Source organism: Elgaria multicarinata, chromosome 5 (assembly GCF_023053635.1).
Source record: "Elgaria multicarinata webbii isolate HBS135686 ecotype San Diego chromosome 5, rElgMul1.1.pri, whole genome shotgun sequence".
Classification (NCBI taxonomy): domain Eukaryota; kingdom Metazoa; phylum Chordata; class Lepidosauria; order Squamata; family Anguidae; genus Elgaria; species Elgaria multicarinata.
The window spans coordinates 50,313,520-50,336,621 of NC_086175.1; the positions used below are offsets into that span (position 1 = coordinate 50,313,520).

The 23,102-nt window shown below is 42.1% G+C and overlaps 1 protein-coding gene across 1 annotated transcript; it reads right to left on the minus strand.

The window, feature by feature from the left end:
• Positions 1–1,697: 1,697 nt before the first annotated feature.
• On the minus strand, positions 1,698–19,288 carry MXRA5 (matrix remodeling associated 5). The gene is made up of 6 exons (XM_063126331.1): positions 19,074–19,288; positions 16,549–16,678; positions 15,298–15,688; positions 9,250–14,124; positions 7,367–8,267; positions 1,698–3,873 (listed from the first exon to the last, which is right to left on the minus strand). The coding sequence occupies exons 1-6, from the start codon at positions 19,277–19,279 to the stop codon at positions 1,965–1,967; spliced, it is 8,412 nt and encodes a 2,803-aa protein (XP_062982401.1). The 5' UTR covers positions 19,280–19,288; the 3' UTR covers positions 1,698–1,964.
• Between the last annotated feature and the right edge of the window lie 3,814 nt (positions 19,289–23,102).

The window sequence follows — 23,102 nt, forward strand, 5'->3', positions numbered from 1 at the left end:
CACTCCGATGACTGCTTCTATGTTCAGGACACTAAGAGTTCAGGACACAATTGTTTAAAATTAAAAATTTCAAAGCCTGCTGAAGTTCCCTCTTCAATACAACTGTTAAAGATTCAGGAGCCCTGTCTTCCTTTTCATATGGCCACCCTAATCTTAGATCAGTTGCTTATGAGTAATTAAACCAATTTATTTCAATGGGGTCTATTCCTAAGTGTTATGAAGTCTGGATCCAACCCATTCTGTGGCTTTGGCCAAGTCACAATTTCTAGGCTTCTACTTTCTCCATCTATAACGGAGGCATCCTGGTGACCTTCTTCACAGGGTTATTGTGAGGGGCAAGACTATAGATGTTTTACAGCACATTATAATGGCTGCAGGAATGCCGGTTGCTAAAGTGCAGGGCATGCATCCTGAGCACTACAGCAGTTTGGGAAGGAGGATGGATTGTCAGACCATGGCAATACAAGGCTATGGTATCTCCCCGCACATTTGCCTGAGTTCTTAAGAAAAACAAACCCATTTCTGTTTTGGAATGGTCTGTTATAATATCCTCACTCTGGTGAGGTGATCTATGTTGCTTTGTAAACAGTTTTATTACCAGGAAGAGCCACTGCGACAAAGTTGTGTGGAAAATATTTGTTTTTATTATAAAACATACAGTATACTGATCTTAATGTTATATAAAACACAGTAGAAGTATCAGAGTCTTGTAAAGACCAATAATTTATACACAGAGACACAGGTCACTTTTATTCTTCCAGTCTCATGTCTGAAAATGCACACACGCACACACACATATAAAATAAAGAATGACTGAAGTCAGCTAGGGATTCCCTTGCTGCGAGGCATTTGCATTGTTACAGTAATTACTGCTAGGCGGTGGTGGAATAAAATCAGGTTGTTGTTTTTTGAACTGGCTAACTGAGGAGTTGATCCCAGAGAGCTGATAGAAACATGAACAGAAAGTGGTTAGTAATTATATTCTATAGAGGCTTGGCTATGTCAAAGCATTGCAGGGGATTAAAGAAAGAGTTTGTGTCCGATAACAGCAACAACAAAAGGAAGCAGTTTCTCTTGCGTCAACTCTTTTGTTAGATTTAATACTACTTTGGCATGTTTTAAGGTGCTTGTTGCATAAAGGAATAGATTCAGACTATCAGTGGGCAGAGTATTTCAGGTTGTAGGTAGAACCAAAATGGATGGGGGCAGGGAGAATTCTCAACAAATTTATCCCAGTTTGAATTTGCTCCAAAAAACTACAGATTCTAATTTGTTTCCCCCAACATTCCCAATTGTGGAAGCCATAGGTGTTTAAGATAGCACAAAGTGTAAAAAGAATGAACTCCTCCAGCTGATGCTAAATTGTACTGCCTTAAATTTATCAATCAAACCTAGGTCAGGACTACTCATTACATACTCTGCAGGGCTGCTGTTGCAAATGGCTTTCCAGAATCAAGTTCACCTCCTCTCCCTTGTAACTGACCCCAAGTAATGAACTGAAAGATATATAGCACAACACAGCCAAGGTTACGCACTTTTTAGGTTCCACTGACTGCAGTGCTCAACTCTCCCATTGAAATCAGTGGGATATAAATGACTTAACTTTGGCTAGACTGATTTTCTTTTTCATCACAAGTACTCTTTCAAAGTCAAGTTGCAAAAGCAAAAATTGAAAATGTTGAATGCTCACCAAGCCCACCTCTTGTCTCTCATCCTAAGGCAGATGATGAGAAACCCTGTTCCATCATAGAGATAGTTCAGAGGTCTTCTCAGAAGTGTCACCTGCCTGAATCGCATTTTGGTATTTCACAAAGGTAAAGCTGCATGATACACTATTTCTGGCACAACCATGCTTTTCTCATCTTAATACGACTGGTTTCATTTATCAACTGTATTTTCCTAGCTGTGCTCATTTGGCAGGGATGTTAGATATTTGTGTGTATTCAAAGGCATTTGTTTGAACATTAGAATATGTGTATGTAGGTTGCTTTTGAATCGCTGCCTAGTATATTTTTAGCAGTGCATTTGTAGAAGCCTGCATCTCTTTGAGTAGCCTGCTGGATGATTAACGAGCCCTGAGGGTGAAGGAATTTGTTTCCATATAGACGGGACTGAGCTCCCGTTGTCAGATGCGATTTGTCTGGGAGTTCCCATGTTATTTCTGCTTTAGGGATTCCAATGGCCATGCAGTTCAGCTTCACGGTATTGCCTGGCCTTGTGTAAATGACAGGAGCTGGTTCGCTTGTGATCCGTGGAGGGTAGGCAATCACGATCACGGGGACGTTCATAAGGGAGGAGCCATATTCCGTCACGGCCTTGCACAGGTAGGTCCCTCGGTCAAATACAGATGCCTCGCGCACTGTGAGAGAGCCGTTCTCTGACAGGGAGAATCGCCCAACCACTTGGGGACCATCTAAGACCATCCCATTTGGCAGCGTCCAGGTCACGCGGGCCCGCTGACTGGGCTGGGTGATGCAGTGAAGCTGCAGGGTCTCCCCGTTGATGATGCTTACCAGATTGTTATACTGATTGCTGATCTCCGGTTTCAGCCCCACTTGGAGGAAGACCACCCTCTCCACATAGCCCCCTGGGTTCCGGGCTGTGCAGCGGTAAGTCCCGGCATCTGCTGCAGACAGGGCACTGATGTGCAGGATCCCATCCCTCTTGTGGTAAAACCTCTGCAAATGGCTGCCTTTCTGCAGTTCTGTGCCATTGGGGAGGATCCAGGCAGTGCTGGGCTGAGGGATCCCATGAACAGAGCAGTTCAGGTTGATGCTGTGGCCTGCCGTGGCCGTGATCCTTTCAGTGACAGGATCCCTGAAGGTGGGCTTTTCCACGTGGTCCATGACCTGAAGCTGCACAATCAGCCTGGCTTCACCCCCTTCATTCCTGCCGATGCACACTAGCTGCACTGAGTCAGTCTGCCTCACGCCACGAATATCCAATGTGCCATTGCGGTGCACAGTGATTCTGTTCCCATAGTAGGGGGCAGGTAGGATCACTCCTTCTGGGAAAGCCCACATTACCCGTGGAGACGGGACGCCTTCTGCTTTACAGTCAATCAGCTTCCGGCTGTCTCTCAAAGCCATTTCTCTCATGGAGGTGATGGTGCTGGGGTGTCCGTTTATTCTGGGAGGCTGAACATTGACACGGATCCAGACAATTTTCCGGTCTTCCCCAGCACTGTTCCGGGCTACACAGGTATAATTGCCGCTGTCAGATCTTTGGGCCTTCTGTATGAGAAGTGTCCCATCTCTGTACACCTGATATTTATCTGACAAAAGAGGGATAGGCCTATTGCTGGGAGACAACCAGGTCACTTTGGGTGTGGGCTCCCCTTTTGCGTCACATCCCACTGACACCACATCCCCATATGGGATGTCGACAGCTGTGTAGGTTTTATTCCTAATGGTAGGAGGCTCAGCCACTACTTTGACTCGCACTTTCATCTCATCTTTGCCAATCTGGTTCTCGGCGTAACAGGTGTAGTCTCCTTCTTCTCTAAGCCCTACATCATTGAAATACAGTGTCCCATTGTTGAACACCACGTATCTCTTTGCTCGGCTCCCACTGTCGTCCGACTGCATGAAAGTGTTGATCATGCTGCCATCTGGAAGACTCCAGGAGATCTCCGGGTTTGGCAGACCTGTGGCTACACAGTCCACTTTCAGGTCCCCTCCATACAACACTTTCCGGTTATTCTCATGCTTGTGTTCGATTTTGGCAGGTTTCATCATCACATTTACTTTGAGCACTACATAGTCATCTCCAATCTTATTGCGGGCCACACATAGGTAATCTCCAGCGTCCTTGTCGGTGACGGAACGGACAACCAAAGTTCCGTTGCCAAATACCTTGATTCTGCTGTCCAAACTAATTTAGGAAAAAGAGAAAACAAAACATGTGCTGTAAGTTTATGGTCACAAGTCAACTTACTTGGAGCCAGAAAACAAACAAAAATGATTATCTCCATTTGCAAGCAAACAACCCGATCCTGAAATTGACTTCCTTCTAATTGAAGGATGATTTTATTTACTTTATACTTCTCTTCTGAAGATCTAGGTTTTATTTACAGAGTTTTATGCTGCATTTACTCACGGACACGGAAATGCAGTTTTTTAAAAAATCCTCCGGCATATATACAACATAGATAAATTCCATGTAAGCTTAAATGCATGGACACACATGTTTATAAAATGAGCAGGATACCAACAATTTATTCCATATGACAAGATATACACACATTTATTAACGAAGGAATGTTATTCCACAGAGGGTGATATTGCTTTGATTATAAGCAGGAAAAACAATTCTGTGCGTTTAAATAAATGGAACGCAGTTGTATATATTAGTGTCTGCATTCAGGTTCCAATCCTACACCTATTTACCTGGAAGTAAGTTCCATTGAATACAATAGGACTTACTTCTGAGTAGACATGTACAGAATTGTACTCTGTGTCAGTCACGGGAACTCTGAGAGCAGAAGAAGATGGAAATTCCAGTTCCGCTAATATTATACAAAATATTTACATCAAGCAATTTAAAAAGCTTATATAGCCAAACTACTTTATGCATTAGGGTATAACCCTCTCTGCCACAGTAAAATGTGTGATGAATCTATTTTAAATGGATATAAACATCAAATGACATTGTGTTCTGCTCGTGTGGCAAATGAAATGTTGCCTCGGATCTAGCCCCTCAAGCTGTCTCCAAATCTGGGGCAGCTCATCAGATCTGGGAGAGATAAGAATTCCAGTCTTCAGTATCTATACCTTATATTGAATCAAGCAATAGAGCCATCTACATCAAGGCCTCGGAACTTCAGCTCAGTGGGCCAAATCCAGCCCATCTGGGCCCCCCACCTGGCCCTCCCATGTTCCCCAAATTACTCCTTTACAAGTTACTTTACAAGTTACTTACAAGTTACTCCTTTTCCCTAACAGCCTATCATTTGCTGGTTTCCCCAGCTTATGGTAATTTCCTTCCCCATTCTAAAAGGTTGAATTGCCTCTCCTAAGAGTTAGTGACTGGCAGCAAAAGCTTTAAAAGCTACAATATTTTTGGTCCTGCCCCATTTGCCTTTAGCTCCACCTCCCACTGGAATGCGGCCCCCAAAAGCTTCTCTGAAACTGAATTCAGCCCTCGGAATGAAAGAGTTTTGACACCCTTGAGCTATGTTTATTCCCATCTACCCTGAGTGATTTCAGAGGTCATGCCGGCATCCACTGGGCAGTTTCATGTAGGGTGACCATGTTGAAATGAGGCCAGAACTCCTGTATCTTTAACTGTATATTTAAAAGGGAATTTCAGCAGGTGTCATTTGTATGCATACAGATGACACCTGGTGAAATTCCCTCATCATCACAAAAGTTAAAGCTGCAGGAGCCCTGTCCTCTTTTGTATCTGGCCACTCTAGCATAGCTCCTGCAGCTTTTACTGTCCCACCACTAGGGGAAGTACATTGGGTGTTGAGAAGAGATCGGACGGTACTGCCCCAACTTTGGAATGCCCCAAGAGGTACAAAACCTGCCACTAATTTTACTTGAATTTTAGTGCCAGGCTGAGACCTATGAATTAAATGCTTAATTAAGGCTAATCATTTTTACATAACTTGTAATATGGCAAATATCATGCACCAAAAGGTGTTTTAAAAGAACTGCAATTCCAAAGAAATGCAAAATAACATTTGTAGTAATAGAAATCAAGGCCAAACTTCTTGGCATACTTGAACCTCTTCGAAAACAAGAAATTATTATATTTGTATTTTAATAAAAATAGTCACTTTAACGTTAACATAAACACAGGCTTTTAGCTAAATGTATACACTTATAAACAGAGAAATGAGATCTCAAACTGCTGCTCTAGCAATCATGGCCACAATCCAGCTAAAATGAAACATGTTTTAAGTCCCCTTCATTTAAATGTGGAAGTCAGCATGCATTTACCCACCCCTTGAAATCAATGGGACTAAACAATGATTAACTCTGCATGCATTTCATCCTGTATTTTTTTTATATGGAACAGATTTTACATTGCCAACGTTCCTTTCAATATGTTTATTTATTTAAGCTAAGGTATGCAGGCAGGTTTTAACTCCTCTCCTCATTAGAACTATTTCAAGTAATTCTTCCATAATTTTATCCACCTCTGTCCATTAAAGCACTTTCTGTGTGATACAACCTGGTCTAGACCATCATGTTCCATTTCCCCCCATTTTTAGGGAGCCCTTTCCACAGGGCTGTGCTTTCTGTGGAGTCCTGCCCACCCTGTGCACTCTTGGTGCATTTCAAGGCATTCATTTCCAAGGCATAGGGTGCATAGTCAATTTGGCATGTTGACCCTCATTGCTGGGTCTGCAGACACAGAGTACACCCTATGACACAGCAAACCCCCCTCTTGTGGCTGTGTGTGGCAAGGGAAGGTTGATAGTGATGGTCAAGTTGTCTTTCAGGGATACCTTCCACCATTGTTGATCTATTCATTGGGGCAACTCTGATTGCAAGGAACTGCACAGTTCTCTGGAAAACTACTATTCTAACCAAGTTGTTCCAGGCTTCATTCCTATACCTCCTTAGTAGGAAACCCTACTGATCTCAGTGGGACTTACTTTTGCATAAACGTGTATATGATCGAACACTCAAGCTGAAACATGCCATTGTAATACTTTATGGAAGAGAAATACCTTGAAAAAGATAACACAGCTGCTAGTGCGTTTCAGTTCTGAAACGATGTGTATTGTATAGAGCAGGAGTGTACAGCCTTCTGCCTGGGGTGGTGGATGTATCCCCAAGGCTTTAACTGTGGCCCACCGTGGACCTAGCTGGTTCTCTACCCTCTTCATCAGCAATCCTGATCCAGACCATTCTTTTCCTACTGTGGCTACCAGAGAGGAAAGAGTGATCTGTCTCAAGGTCACTGCAGGAAGGGATGGAGGAAAGGATCTCCACTCCCTCTCCCAGAGATCCTCATATAGATCAGTCTTTTCTTTTGGGAAAGAGAAGTGTACATGCATGTGTATGTATGGATGTATGCACACAAGTGTATGTGTCTGAATGGGTGTGAGTGCATGTGCCCCCACAAGCCAGTATTACATGTAGCCCTTGAAGATGAAAAGTTTGCGCAATCCTGATTTAGAGGTAAGCTCCAGTGCACCATGTCTCTCTCTCTCACTCTTTCACTCTCTCTCTCTCTCTCTCTCTCTCTCTCTCTCTCTCACACACACACACACACACACACAATCCTGGCCATTTAATATCCTATCAAAGAGCCTCAAGCAAATATTATAGGAATGACTTGCAGAGTTGTCATATTAAACCTATCAAAACCATCAATGTTATGCCAAAAGCAATAGCAAAGTTTTTTTCACCTGTGTAGGGAATCCACCATCCTTTTTGAAGGAAGCCTCCAGAGTATCCGTGGCCAGGGGTCCCCAGATGCACTGCAGTCCAGCCTCAAGGCGCTGCCGTATGTCACATCTGTTCTCTGAGGTGAGCTCCCAGTGATCTTGGCATTTGTGGAGTGCTTCTTGACATGCAGCCATACAGTTCTCCTGGCAGTCCCGACCATATTGGTTGCAACGCACTCATAGCTCCCGCTGTCTTTGGGCGAGATGTTGCGGATGTACAGGGTCCCATTTGGAAAAACAAACAGATTGCCATGGACAAACTGGGAGGGTCGGATCTGGGTTCCATCGAAGAGCACCCAACGGATGCCAGGCAGAGGTGCTGCTTTGGCACTACAGTGTATGTTGGCATTCTGCCCCATGCTGAGGGAAACGTTTTCCTGTTTCTCCTGCTGAATAATGGGGGGCAAGGCAGCAACGTGAAGCCTCACAGCAATACTATCGGCTCCTGCAGCATTGCTGGCTATGCACTTGTAAACTCCCCGGTCTGAGAAGTTTGTGTCCTTAAGGGACAAAGTTCGGTTTTCGTACAGCATTACCCTTCCCTCTGTAGTGCTCACAGTTTGTAATATTTTCCTGTCGGGAAAGATCCAAGAAATGTGTGGGCTTGGAATTCCATTGGCCTGGCAATCCATGCATACTTTGTCGCCAAAATAAACAGTCACATCTCTGAAGCGGGAGCCCAGTATTTTGGGCTGCTGGGCTAAGACGGTCAACAAGACAATCATTTTGTCGACGCCATGCAGGTTCTGAGCAGTGCACAAATACTGTCCACGGTCCTGAAGTTGAACATTGCGAATAATGAATGTACCATTTTTCAGGACTTCAAAACGTTGTATCCTTGTATTGGCTGTCACCAGCGCTCCTGGAGGGTTCAGCAGATAGAAAAAGAAGAGAAAAGAGTTGTTGGTGGATTTCTCTTTCTGTCTAAACAGCCATTATATACTACAACTATCCTAAAAACTTTACTTTATTCACTTTGGCTGCACAATAATATCCTGTTGAACAAGGGTGCAAAACCTCAGGCCATGGTGACCAATATGGCCCTCTGAGGTGACCAATATGGCCCTCTGGAGTTCTGCAGATGACTATACCCCTTTCCCTTGGCTCCACGACCTTTCCTCTGACCAGTGATTGGCAGTTTCCCAGGTTTTGTGCATCCCCCGCATTATGAAAAGTTGAACTGCCTTTCGTAAGGTTTAGTTACTGGCAGTAAGATCTTTAAGCTAAATATATTTTGCATCTTTGACCCTGCCATTTTAACTTTTGCACCATCCTTCTTGTCATTGGACCCACCCACCACTAGAATATGGCTCCCAAGAGTTCCTTCAAAATAGAATTCGGCCCTTGGGATGAAAGGTTCTGCACCCTTGCCATGGAACCTAAGGAGATGAACAGGTATGAAAACTCAATCCAGCTAGTCACCCTATAATGCCCCATGGACCCAGATGTAGCTGTGCTTCCCTACTCTCATCAAAAGAAGTATCTAGCCCAGAGATGGGGAACATATGGCCTGCCCAGATGTTTCTGGACTTTCCAACATCCCCTCACTCTGGTTGTGATGGGTAGGTCTAATGGAAGCTGCTGTCCAACTTCTGGAGGGCCACATGTTCCCATCCACTGATTAAACACATTCAATAGGGCTTAGATAAGCATAATAACGTATACATGCACTTGTATTCTGCATCATCAATGCACACAGACGGCTGCTTATGTGCATGGCACATGGATCTCTTGCATTGTTTATTGTGAGTAAAGGATTCTGTCCTTTTGGGGAGAAAAAAAGGAAGTTTTTGTATTTATGCCCTATCATAACAACATCAAAATTAAATGTTTAAAAGTTTTACCTGTGGAGATTTTTGTCCAAGAAAGGAAAGGCTTGGGTTCTCCAGTGGCATCGCATGGGATGACAGCATCCGATTCAGCAAAGATGGATAGAACGTTTGATTTTTTTGTTATAATCTTAGGCCTTTCTCCTTGTGTCCTGAAATGTGTGGATGGCTGAATAATGCTGGAATTGAGTGCCTTAACTCCTCCTAGTTTAGGCCCAAATGGCACGTTGGGATTGTTATAATGGATGCTTCTGGAGGACTGCATGGTTGAAGTCATTTGAGGTTTAATTCTTAGAGTTATAAATGGAGGAGTGGTAGCCAAGGCCGATGGTGCAGTAGCCAAGGCCATGGGAGGCACTGGGATAGCTCCAACTTTTAGAGGAGTACTTTGTGTTATAGGCCTGGTTGGAGAGAGGAATTTCTTCTCTGTTGTGCTTATAGGGGCATACAGATTAGGCACCAATGGTTTGGAGTTTACTCCCAAATGTTGTAATACCTTGGTTCTATTAAACAACACTGGAATTCTGGAATTGGGAAAATATGGTATAGCTTGATTTACCGTTCTTCCAGGCTTGTCTCTGATTTCAGGAAGGTAATTGTTGGCAAAAACTCTGGAGTGAATGCTGTACCTGCTTTCACCCTGGCTACCAAATCTGCTTGGAGTGTGCAACTTAGGCCTGTATAACGGAGCAGCTGTTGTGGTGGAGAGAAAAGTCTCTGACTGAGAAGAGGCTTTTCTGTCCTGTGTGGTATGTGCCGCATATGCAGTTATCTCTGGTTTATTGGTATAATGGAGGGGTGGTTGATGAGTTACAAAATGGCGAAATAAGCCTGGTGCAATGAGATATGGAGGTTTCACGGTCCCCCTCACAGGAATATGTTTTGGAGGTGCCAAAGCAGGTGGCTGATTAAAAATGGGTATGATTCCAATGGGCTGGTTAGGACTTTTTGGATTCAGCGAGAGGCTGTTATATGATCTGCCACCATGTGGTTCTTTCAGTTGTCTTTGCTTTTCTTCCGTGGTGATTCTGTTGTGGTTTGAATGGAAAGTGGAAAGTTCATTCTGTCTTGAGGTGAGCTTGCCTCTTCTACTATCAACATTGGATCCTTTGCTATTTGGTTCTGCTCTTTGACCAGATGTGTAATTTTTCTTTGCAGAAGAATGATCGGACAAATTATGAGTGCTAGCCAATGATGGAGGAAGAGTAGTAGCCAAAGGTGTAGGTGCAGGTGCAATGGGTGAAATGGGGGGATGGTTTTTTTCTGTTCTGTATACAACAGTCTGATCATGCCGATCATGTAACTGAGTGATCATATCCTTTGAGTGCCTTGGAGATGGTAATATGTGTGTTCTGCTTTGCCAAAGATTGATCTCTTGTTTAGTTTCTGTGGGTGTGAAAAGGAGATCATCTGTTGCACTATAGCGAGATGGAGTCATTGTGTCTCTTTGGTGGAAAGATGTTGCAACTGTAGACAATATTAGAGATTCTGAAAAATTCTGCAGATCACCTATGGTTGGCGGATCCTTAAAATGTTCTACTGTGCTATTAGCATCAGTCAAATGCTGTACAGTGGCAGATCTTGATTGTGCTACTCTTGGATCAACTCCATTCTCTGGAGTTGATGAGCCAATAGGAAGAGATTCTTCTACAAATTCTGAAATCACTGAGTAACTAAAGTCAGAAGGTAACACTGGGCTAGTGGCACTTCCTATAGATACTGAAGTGCCTGTTGTATGGGCTTCTGTGACTTTTGCTGTAATGGTGTTGTCTTCAAAGTCTGTAGGCGTTGCCAGTGTATGCCCTGAGCTGTGAGACAAATGCAGCTGTTTGTTGGGAGCTCTAGTCAGTGAGTCATGAGCTGATATCAACATGTGACTTTTCAGGTCCTTCGCAGTATGAGTTACATGTGTTTTAGGCAGCAAAGTAGAAAGTAGAACTGAAGCCGCTTCCACAAAATGCGCCTTGGTAGACATTCGTAAAGCAGGAACACGTGTAGTTAATGAAGAACTCACTTCCAAAGGTTTGTACTCATTTGCATGCTGTGTTTCAGCATCAGGTTTATGTTGATCTCTAAAAGTAGAACCTTGCAAACTTTTGGTAGCAGCTTCTGGCTTAGATGCTTTTTGAAGGAAAGGCACCTCTTCTGTGGTAGAGGCTGTTGGAAGAATAGGCTTTGGTCTCCTGAACCGATTTGGTCTTAATCTCCTTCTCCCGTACGGTCGCCTTCGGGGATGTTGGATAACTGGTGAGTTAGAAGTAGCTGTTTTTCTTTCAGAAGCTGTACTCGTGGCCACTATGGTCATCTTGCTAGTGGCTGCAGCAGTCATTCGCCAGTCTTTCTTTTTAAATGGAGCAGTGGTACTTTCTACAATAAAAGATGATTCTGGTTTTTGAACATGCATGTTTTCAGAATGCCAGAAGGGGTCAGGAGAAATTCTCACTTGCTGATGCTCTATGCTACCACTTTCTGTAGGGACTGAATCTATCACTGGAGAGGCAGAAGGGGAAATGGTAGTCATGGCTTTTAAATTCAGATCACTGTTGATTTCAGGAGGTGTAGAAATTATTGCAGCATTATCTTGCTCATTCATATTCTTCTGCCATATATCTGTTCCTGTGACTTCAGAGACATGAGTTTTTTCAAGGACAGAAACTTTGGGTGATTGTTCTGAAGAGGTGAATGTATACCGTGTGGCTGTCTCCTCATTGCCCACTGTTATCAGAGTGCTTTGGATATAAGACAAGTGGCTTATGGCTTCTTCATTTGAAGGCTCTTCAGTGAAACTATCCATGCTTTTCGGTTCTGCTGGCTTTGGTTCCCCTGTCCTCAAACTACTGTGATCCCAAGCCTGCATCGGTACAGTTGCAGTGATCAGAGTATATCTTGCCAGAAGTGTTCCCACACTGTATGGACGTCTTGCGGTGTTTGGAGATTCCTGCTCTACTGAACGCTCAGCCTCAGGATTCTCTGCTGTAGAAGGTGTTTGGTCTTGATTATAATCCTGTGTACTGATAATGGGAAGAACTGTGACTGGGAACAGCTCTACCTCATCCAAATGTGACACATCTGCAGAAGACTCTTCTCCATTGACTTCCATAGCAGTCTTTGGTGGGGGGCTAGCCATGGGAGGAGGAGCTCTGATGGTTTGATGCATGAATGGAGTTTCTGTCATAGTCCTTAAGAAAGGGACTGCTGTTGTTGTTTTTGGAAGGTTTTTCCCTCGGACCTTTGCCAAAATGTTGGCCCAGTGCTGTGGATTAATTTGTTTGTTTGCCATATTTATTCTTCTTCGGGATTCAAATACCCTACGACCCTCTGCAACATTGATCTCTTCACTTCTATCCAAGCCTTTCCACAATTTCATTTTGCGCTTTCCCTTTTTATTCTTTTTAACCTGAACACGAGAGACATTGTCATTCTTTTGTTTAAGGGATACTTCACGCCCCTTCAGATGGATTTTTTTGCTTGGGGTATCATAAGCCTCTTCAGCACCAGATCCCTCATCATCTTCTATGACATGCCCCCTTGCTTTTATAGGGATTCTTGAACCAGGATGCTTTTTTAATTTCACCCTTTTGGAGGATCGGTCAGATGCCATTTTATTTACTGTTACTTTAACAGCGAATTGATTGGATCCTTGTTGGTTGATAGCCACACACCTGTAGTACCCACTGTCACTAACATGGCTATGTGGAATTAACAGCGTGCCATTGTCTAGCAGGTACCCAATGGAGCTGTTTGATAGATCATGAAGAACCTGGCTGCTTGGGAGTATCCAGCTTAAGTGTGCATCTGGGTTAGCTACTGCACTGCAGGGCAAAAGTATGGAATCCCCCACATGTTTTTCAACTTTGGTTGTCTCAGAGTCAGGTGGCTGAATAACTGGAGGCTGCACCAGAACTCTGTAGGACATTGTGTCAACATCACCTCTCACTTGAGCAACACAGTAGTACACTCCCGAATCAGCATAGGCCACTGACTTGATAACTAACTGACCACTGCTGAGGACAGAAAACCTGCTGTTTTCCACTTTGAATGGAGCTTTCAGTTTTGTCCCATCTGGAAGCATCCACTTGATGGAGGGACTTTCTGATGCTTTGACATTGCAACTCAGCTGAGCATCTGAACCTTCCACTACACTCTGAGCTGCCCTGATGTGCTGATCTTGCTCTATCATCACCCAGCTGCTTCTCTGCTGTCTGTTTTCTTGGGGCTGAAGCATCTGAGATACCTTGGTAGAAAAGGAGAGCACAACCTTTTTCCCGGTGCTCTGGTGTCTGTTTAACTGGATATGAATCAACGGTTGCATCACCCAGGCGGGCTCAGCAAGGATTCTGCCTTTGACACCAGTGTAGTAAAGAGCATCATAATCGGAACCTTGCCTGTAATGGTAGCTTAACTTAGGTTCATGGCTGAGCACATGTTCCCTTTCTAACTTGACAGGCACTTCACTGTAATAAGCAATAAGCTTCCACAATTTTTCATAGTTGTCTCGGTTCATTAGGCATTCCAGATCCAGGGAAATGGTAGCATTGACCTCAATTTCCTGAGGAGAGATCTGGTTCCAGTGAATTTTGGTAGAGTCTGTTGGTTTCTTGATTTCACACTTCAAATTCACTATGTTTCCATGCTCATCGGTCAAGTTCAGAGTAATATTCCATGGAGACAGCTGAAATTCTTCCATGGGAAGCTCAGAGCTGTCATCGTCCTCCTCCTCCTCCTCATTGAGGCTGATGTTCTGTTTCAGTGGGGACTGTGTGATGGGCTTCGTACAAGAAAGATCTTTCACATTTTGAACATCTTGTTTCTGGAACTGCTTAGGGAAGGTGCATTTCGGGCAGAGTTGGCCTTCTTCATATGCTTTGTCCTTTTTACATTTAAGGACACCTGGAAGACAAAAAACAAAACAAAAATGACAGGGAATTATTTTACCTGGACAATTTGAATATACTACAGGGAGGGGTTATAGCTCACTGTGATAGAGCACATGCTTTGCATGCGGAAGTCCCACGTCAATCTCTAGATTCTCCGGATAGGGAAAGGAAAAGAAACCAGCCTGAAACCCTGGAGCCACTGCCAGTCAGTGCTGACAATACTGGACTAGATGGATCAAGGACCTGACTTAGAATAAGGCAGTTTCCTATGTACACTCTGATCCAACCAATGCCACAAGCAAGTTGCAGAGAAATCAACTAATTCTACTTTCTTTACAAGCCCTGGTTTGGGAGAAATGATTGGGAAACTGACTGCAATTGAATGTAATAGAGAATAGAATGAGAAGAAGCACAAGAGTTTCACTTCAATGCATTCCTAGCTTATCATACTTCTACTCCTGACCACAAGAAATTCTGCCCAAAAGCCCTTTGATTTCCAAACCTTACCATTTTTGTATGTCCCGCCCACCCCCACCTCCCGTGTAAAACATGCCTGCAACAAGCAACAGCAAAAACAAGCAACAACAAGCACATCAGAAATGATCAAGTCCAGCTGGCTCCCTGCTGTGCTAGTTTTCTGCATGCAGGGAGTTCTTTCCATGAGGAACATTGAAAAACATGATTCTTCGACACATGCAGCCTGAAATAATACGGCCCATTCTAGCATTTCTGAATTTTGGCACTTCGTTCTGCCAGGTATGTATGCCAGACCTCAGTCATTGTCCCAGAGAGAAGATTTACAAAATACTCTTCATTGTGGCTTGGAAAGTTCTGCAACTTTTATACAAATGCCTCCTCATATTAAGCTATGTTGTTTCTGTCCAACATAGTATTGTGTGTAATGTCAGAAACAAGAATTGTGCCTACAAATCATGCCTTTTAATGCTGTGGTTTGCTCATCAAATGAGTTAGGTTGGGGCTAAAACTCAGAGTTAATTCAAAAGAAATGACTTCAGCATTTTACAGTTCTTGTTCACTTCCTTGCACACTAAACTGTGGAAAGGAAGTCTACATTTAAGAAATAAATAAACAACCCAAACTCTGAGTGTAGACAACAAAAGAATGTAACAGTTAGGAGCAAATTTCTGTTGGAATCCATTTCCTACTGCATATAGCCATCTCTTACCTGCAGATTTCTCATTCCACTCAAGGAGCCATTTCAACTTGCAGTCGCAAGACCAGGGGTTTCCATGAAGATAAATGTTCTCTAGGAGTGGCATTCTTTGAAAAATGCCCATAGGCAGTGTTCTAATGGCATTTTCAGACAAATAGAGGTGCTTTATTGTTGACAGCCTGAAAAAATCAAGGACCAAAAATGTAGAAAATGTATTGGGGTGAAGCTGCTGGAGCAAGTTGCCTTCCAAATGGAGAAGTCTGAGGGACGTTAATCCATTAAAAGCATTTGGGTGAATGAATTCAATTCGGTTGTGGTCCATGTGCAATCTCATTATGCTGGAGAGCCCTTGGAGGGTGTGACCGGTTATAACCTGCAGCTTGTTGTAGCTTATTTTGAACACCTAAATGGTCAGATAAATGATCAGGTTACTAATTTGAATAGTGATACAATACTACAGAAAAAGCACAGGAAACACAATATCAGAGAATAAAAATGGCCCCAGCTAGATTGACACACTGAAGTCCTGTTGAAATCAGTGGGACTTAATTTAGACACAACAAAATGGATTCCCATGGGACTTAAATATGACTAAATGTATCTGGATTGGGGCTGAAAAAACAGGACATAAATGAGCATGGTGATCTAATATGATGGTCTCAAGAGCTTCAAAATACATAAGGACTAAAAATGGCTTAAATAAAAACAGCATTCTTATTTCAATATTATAGGGCACTAGTATGTAGAAATGGATGAATCCATCAAATGACTTTTTTTACAAAAAAGTTTGGCATGAAAATCCACATGTATTAGGTGTATTTTTCTCTTAATACACACAATTTTCTATGGAATTTTGCTTAATACACACATTTTTGTGAGCAATTTCCACAATATAATATCCTTTAATGTTATTTTCACTGATATATGTATTTGTGTGTGCATCATTTGAGTAATATATTGCAAATTCAGAGAAGTGTGAATTTTGAAGTATAATTGAGTTTCGATTTGCACATTGTTTCGAAGCTGTGAAATTAGTTAAGTTTGCATGAAAATGCATACCAAATTAATTTCTTCAAGATCCCTTTTTATGAACTAGGTCTTCTTTTCAGTGCTGTGATATGCATGTATATTCACATAGCTTTCTCCAACACCAAACAGAATCAGGCCATGCAATCTCTGGGTCTTTATAGGAGCCCATTCATACACAGCAGAGCTTTGGGAACAGGGAAAGTGTTATTTTAAGAAGAAACAATTTGGCTCTACCTGAAGTGATGTCAGGTCTTTTAAAGCACCATTGGGTATATTTTGAATATCATTTCCATGGAGCATGAGAAGTTCTAGCTTAGCAAGTCCTGCAAATGAGTTTTCAGATATAGCCTGTATGCTGTTAAACCTAGGAAGAAAACACATTTAAACACATTCTGTTATGAATCATCATTATATATATTAAAAACCTGGCATTTTAGGTAACTTTAGTCTATTCCTAAATCATACACGTAATTTGACAAAGTTAATGAAGCATTTTAACAAGGCCATGTGTCCTTAAGTGGTATTTCATATATGGTTTCTAAAGTCAGTTTTATACTGCTTTTGGTCATAAATTAAATTAAAATCAAATAAATGCAATTCAGTTGGAGCTTGAATTCATGGAAATCCCAATTAGAGTGGCCTTTTCCCCACAATGTTCTCCATCCAACCTACAGTATGCTAATATAGAGACTGGCAAACCAGTAGGTCTGCAAGAATACCAAGAAAATATGTAACAATGAATGAAGTTTTGTTTAGGACATGTAAAAATGGAGGCATGCCATGCAACTTCTGGAAGCAGAAAATCACAGCTATTAGTCGAACTGCCAGATTTGCATATATAGTGTGTAATTAGGTATTTAACTGTTGAGACAAGTCAGTGGTCTATCTAATTGGAAAACTATGTGTCTAGAAACTAGGGCTGCGAGCTAATTAAAAATACTTAGTTGATTAATCACCTGCCTTTGACAATTTATCCATCCATTTAAACACTTTTGTATTTTACCAGTACTTTACTATAGTTGCCTTCTTTTTGAGATAATGAAGGGAACATAAGTAAATAAACAAAAGGCACTATTAATTGTCTGAAGGCCTTTTCCGTTTTTTTTTATAAATTTTCTGTATCTTTCCCTATTTACAGAAATGCTACAGGAACAAAAATTAAAACATAAGTGTATGTATGCTCTTAACTCACAGCCTCACTAATTAAAATTTGCCATTACTGATTAATCAACTAAAGCTCTCGTTGATTCATGCACTGGTGCAACCAATGAAAGTTTGCAGTCCTATAGTAAAAATCCTTAGCTTGGAAAGGAGAAGGTATATGCTAAATGGATTTAGTTTCTAAAAATGTTCCAAACTGACAATTACTCTTTTATTTTCAAAAGTAGGAACCTAAGTCTAGAGTGACTCATGCTGCATTTGGTTGTCCTCTTAGGACAGATGAATCACTCAGCTAAATAAACACAAGAGACAAATTGAAGGGAGACAGGGAGTTCAGTGGTTATAAATCAGCTATACCTGCTACAGTGTGAGGAGTTTCTGCTGTATCAGCAAATGCAGCATCTCAGCTTGGCAAGAGGGACAAAAGAAGTCGTCTCTGCTCCTCTTGCCAATATATCATCTTACTCCTAAAAAGAGTGGCACATCACCCGCAGTGACAGTGGTGAGGATCCATAAACAGATCATAGGCCACCACCATTAGTGTAAAGGGTAATACAAAACAAAGGACATTTAGTGTTTCAGTTCCACATCAGGAGGTAGAATCTTATTATTTTAAAACTTATTGAAGTTACTGAAATCAGCTGACAGATAGTCGCCCTTGGATGGTTCACATTAGTATAAAGATGTCAGCCTATTATACATCAGTTCCACTTGCTTTTCCGCACAAGTGACCTATGCAGCCTGCACCATGCTTTAGGAACCTGTGTACATGCTTGCAGCAAATGTTCTTAATGATTTGGGGGAGAAACCCATGAAGCTACAATAGCCATAACCCTGACAAACGGAGATAGAATAAACGGAGCGGTGCGAGAAAAGTTTACAGCGATAGCAGTGGCAGTACTAAAACTATGATGATCTCCAGGGAAGTAGGAAATTCCAGAGCAAGGAAAGAAAGGAAAATTGCTGGGACATGGATATTGAGAAAGTCTGTTCTCTAAGAGTCCATGACCAACACAGGTGTGGCGAGTATAAAATTAGGTAGATAAGAGCTTGGAAGGAAGAAGAGTGGCAAGTTAGCACAGGAAATTTGAGGCAGGGAAACAAATTCAATTGAAGCTATAGATCTCCTGGGGTGGGGTGGGGTGGGGTGAGTGGGAAGCATACTGGGTATGATTATATTTTTTGGGTAGAGCCTTCATGCTATAGTGAAACAACAATTGTTATCTCCTCTCGGAAAATGAAATGATAGACTGGGGGCAGGAGGCAGGTTTGAGACAAGATGGGGGAAAGCAAATGCTATGCACATTCACCACTGACACATCATGTTGGTTAATACTGAAGGCAGGTTAGTAGGATTTGAGATCGTCTTGTTCTAACCAAATAGTAACCAAAATCTAATTAGAAGTAGATCTCTGAGGTTTTTAGACCAATTCCATTAATACTCCTCTTTATATAAAGCTTTTGATTTATACCACATTGGTCTCAAATTGCTGTTGTCTAGCTGAAGCATTGTGCATTGACATTCAACACATGGGATGAACTGTAAGAAGATTATATTCAAAGAATGTAAAGCGGCACAGTAAAATTTCAATACAAACCCCAAATTGATTCGTTCCACATGTTTAGAAATTCTTGTTGGCACAGCTGCTAAGGACCGAAATGTGCAGTGAACTTCAGTGGGAACATAACAGGCGCATGGGTGAGGACAGGCAAGTGTGGTTTCTGGAAGCCCCAGAGAGAGAATCAGCACCACGGATAGTGCCCCCAAATGTGGTTGCGTTAGCATCTTCTCAAATGTCTTCATTTCACTATACCTGTTGTATTTGTAAAAGAGAATGGATTTAATTTTAAAACAAATAGACATGACTGCTTAAATATTATATAATTCTGGTTCTTCAATGTAAGCATGCACAAATAGATTCTGAATATAATTTTATAACTTGGATGCTAGAAATAGGCTTCCTACGAAAGACAGGCTAAACAAAACATTCAATCTTGAACATCTAGATTAAACTATCTGTCAGCACAACTATTACCATCCTAAACACTTAGGTTCCAGTGACAAAGTCTAACAGGCCTGCAAATGTATCTTTAACCCTCCAGATATATACATAATTATTTTGCTAGTTGTAGTATTCCTGCGATTGTCTTAAATTTAATGTGATCACAGCACTGAATAGTATAACATTTACCAAAGGGTCCAACTTATGTATCCAAATATCCAACGTTGTCTTTTAAAACAAAGCAAAACACATTGTTCAGATATTCTGATTCTGACAGCATTAGATCCAAACAATGAAAGGTGCAACGGAGCTGTACTGTTAAACTCAGCCCTTTTATCATGCAGCTTCTCTGGTCCTACCCCTGATATTAGGCATTTATGTCTAAGACCAATAGTCTATGTAAATAGACCTCTGCAAAAACAGCCTGCCATGTGTTCCATATCCTGTATGATTGCAATTCCAGAACATGTGGAAGCTTATGCATGCAGAGATCTACTTCAGAGGTGGACAGAACTCAGGCTTGCAAGATTGACTTTGGTTGTGACTTAGACCTCTGAGGTTTTTGTTTAGACCCTTGAGAAGCCAGGTGTGAAATTGTGGATCAGGTAGGCAGATATATGCTACGAATTAAGAAACGGAATGTCTCTGAATGTGTGCTCAACCCAGGAATTTGTGATCAATATCAGAACCAAACTCATCAGTCACTTCACACAAAATCCAATCCTGGTTTCGCCTGAAAGCATTCTTTTTCAGCAACCTAACTTTGGGGGGCAGGAGAGCTTTTGCAGATGTTAGACAATTGGGAATTAAATACCCTTGCTAACCTACTGCAAGTCACCCTAGTATATCCCAATTAACCTTGAGTCAAGTCCAGATCTATGTTCACTGGCTTCCACACTGCAGACATCCACGCTCAACATGCGGACATTAAGGGTGGGTCCCTTTTACATGAGTAACACCTGAAGAGAGTTATTGTGTAATCTAGATCCACCACTCTTAAAGTCCGTCACCGAGATGGCTCACAACATGGAAGAATATACCCCATAATTATTATTATATTATCATGCAACAAGGAATGAGCATGTGGGACCAGGATACACACACACACACACACACACACACACACTTATATTTAACAGTTAACATACATTATTTTAAGACTACCTATTAAATAAATAAAAGCCAGTCCTAAACGTCTAGTGCCAATGATTAAGTTTTAGCTGCAGTGCTGCAACTGAAGCACGAGTGTATGGCTGGATAACTTCTATCTTGTCTTGTAATACCAGTTGTGGCTGGTGCAAGTAAGTATAAAAGGCTCATAGTGTGCCAATCAATGGTCACATATATGTCGGGGAGCAGTGATGTAGTGCTAAATTTAGAAGAGCAGGTGCTCACCATGAGAAGTCCTCAAGGAGAATCCAAAAACACAGGCAGCTGTTTTGGTTCATATCAACAAACCAGTGCTAGCCGTTTTCATCTCCACCAGAAGCAGGTCTTTTGTAAAGTGAATGGGTCTTAATTACTCAGGCAAGACCAACTGATGCCAAAAAACTTTGCATTTCCATTGAGAACAATATATTGTTGTTGGGAAAATTCCTCCCCTTATCACAGCTCCTGTGAGAATTACAGCTAATCTCAGAGGGGGGCTGGCAGATGACATCAGGATCCCCCCTAATCAATAAGTGCTGGTGCTGCATCCCTACACCACTGATAGACCCCCCACACACACATACACAATTCTCGGTGGCAATGGCTCGTAAGAATCTGACCTAGTTCTCTATAAAATAAGCGAATAGCTTGGCTTATTCTGAGCCAATTTAGCAAAATCTGATTCCAGTCCACTGTGGGCCTCCCAGCTCCCTGCTACTCACCAGGCCTAATAAACCGAAACTCAATCCAGACAAGACTGAGATGCTGTTGGTAGGTAGTTCCTATGACCGGACAGTGGGTGTTCAACCTGTTCTGGATGGGGTTGCGCTCCCCCTGAAGGAGCAGGTTCGTAGCTTGGGGGTTCTCCTAGAACCATCTCTGTCACTTGAGGCCCAGGTGGCCTCAGTGGCATGGAGTGCCTTTTACCAGCTTCGGCTGGTGGCCCAGCTATGCCCCTATCTGGACAGGGATAACCTAGCTTCAGTCGTCCATACTCTGGTAACCTCCAAATTAGATTACTGCAATTTGCTCTACGTGGGGCTGCCTTTGAAGATGGTTCAGAAGCTGGAGCTTGTGCAAAATGCAGCGGCCAGACTGATAACTGGAACTGGAACGTTCAAGCATATAAGACTGACTTTGGCCCACTTGCATTGGCTGCCTGTATGTTTCCGAGCCCAATTCAAGGTGCTGGTTTTAACCTATAAAGCCTTACATGGCTTGGGACCACAATACCTGATGGAACGCTTCTCCCAACATAAACCTACCTGTACACTATGCTCAACATCTAAGGTCCTCCTCCGGGTGCCTACCCTGAGGGAAGCTTGGAGAGTGGCAACCAGGGAGAGGGCCTTTTCAGTGGTGGCCCCTCAATTATGGAATGATCTCCCTGACGAGGCTCGTCTGGCACCAATATTGTTATCTTTTCGGTGCCAGGTCAAGACTTTTCTCTTCTCCCAGACATTTAACAGCGTTTAACAGCATATGCTGAGTTTTTTAACTGACCCCAGAATAGTTGTTTTTTAATGGATATTGTCTGTTTTTGTTTGCATTTTAAAATTTTCATGGTTTTAAATTTTGTATATTTCTTTTTAATGTTCACTGTTTTTAACTTTTGTAGACCGCCCAGAGAGCTTTGGCTATGGGCAGTATATAAATGTAATAAATAAATAAATAAATAATAACTTCACTCTATCTTGCAATATAAGGTCAATCTGAGGTTACTTGGACCTTTCTGATTCTTTTGCTTGCTGACCCCAACTCTCCCTGCATCCTGCCCAGTCTGTTTTCCTGTTCTCTTCCTGTTTGCCCTTAATCTCCACCCCACCCCAAGTACTGCTCTGCCAACCATGCCCTGATTAGCTTTCATCCAGTAAACATTTTTACATGGCAAAAGTATGTTGCACAACAGTGAAGGAGAAGCCAAAATGTAACAGCTCCATAAGCTTGGCTCAGATGATAGGGCAACTGGACAGGTAATACACTCACAACAGATTCCTCATCCTACAAACACAATGGCTCATAGAATTGAGCCATTAGCCTCCACAAAGCTTTTCCTTTGTGTATACATTGGGAGTGCTTAAATCTGCAAGCAATAAGGCTGCCATTCCTTTCCTATCAGCATCATGTGCAATCCATTATAACTCAAAGTAGTGGTTTCATCAGGCTGAAGGGGTTTCTCAAATATCTGTGGTCAGGTTGATACAAGAGTTGCCCCTTCTTTAAAAAATAACTCTGTGACATGTCGAAGAATTTTGCATTTAATTAGGTGTTTCTTTAATGAAAGTTGTCATCTTTAAATATTTTTCATATTTTCTTTTCTTTAAAGGACTAATAAACATCTACTTCTATTCATATAATTCCTGCTTAGAGCCAAACAGAAGTTGTAGCCTCAAAAGATAAGTAGCTATTCAAAATCATAGGCAGACTTCTAAGTGAAAAAAGATGGATGAGAAGTTTCTCTCTTTCTTTTAAGAG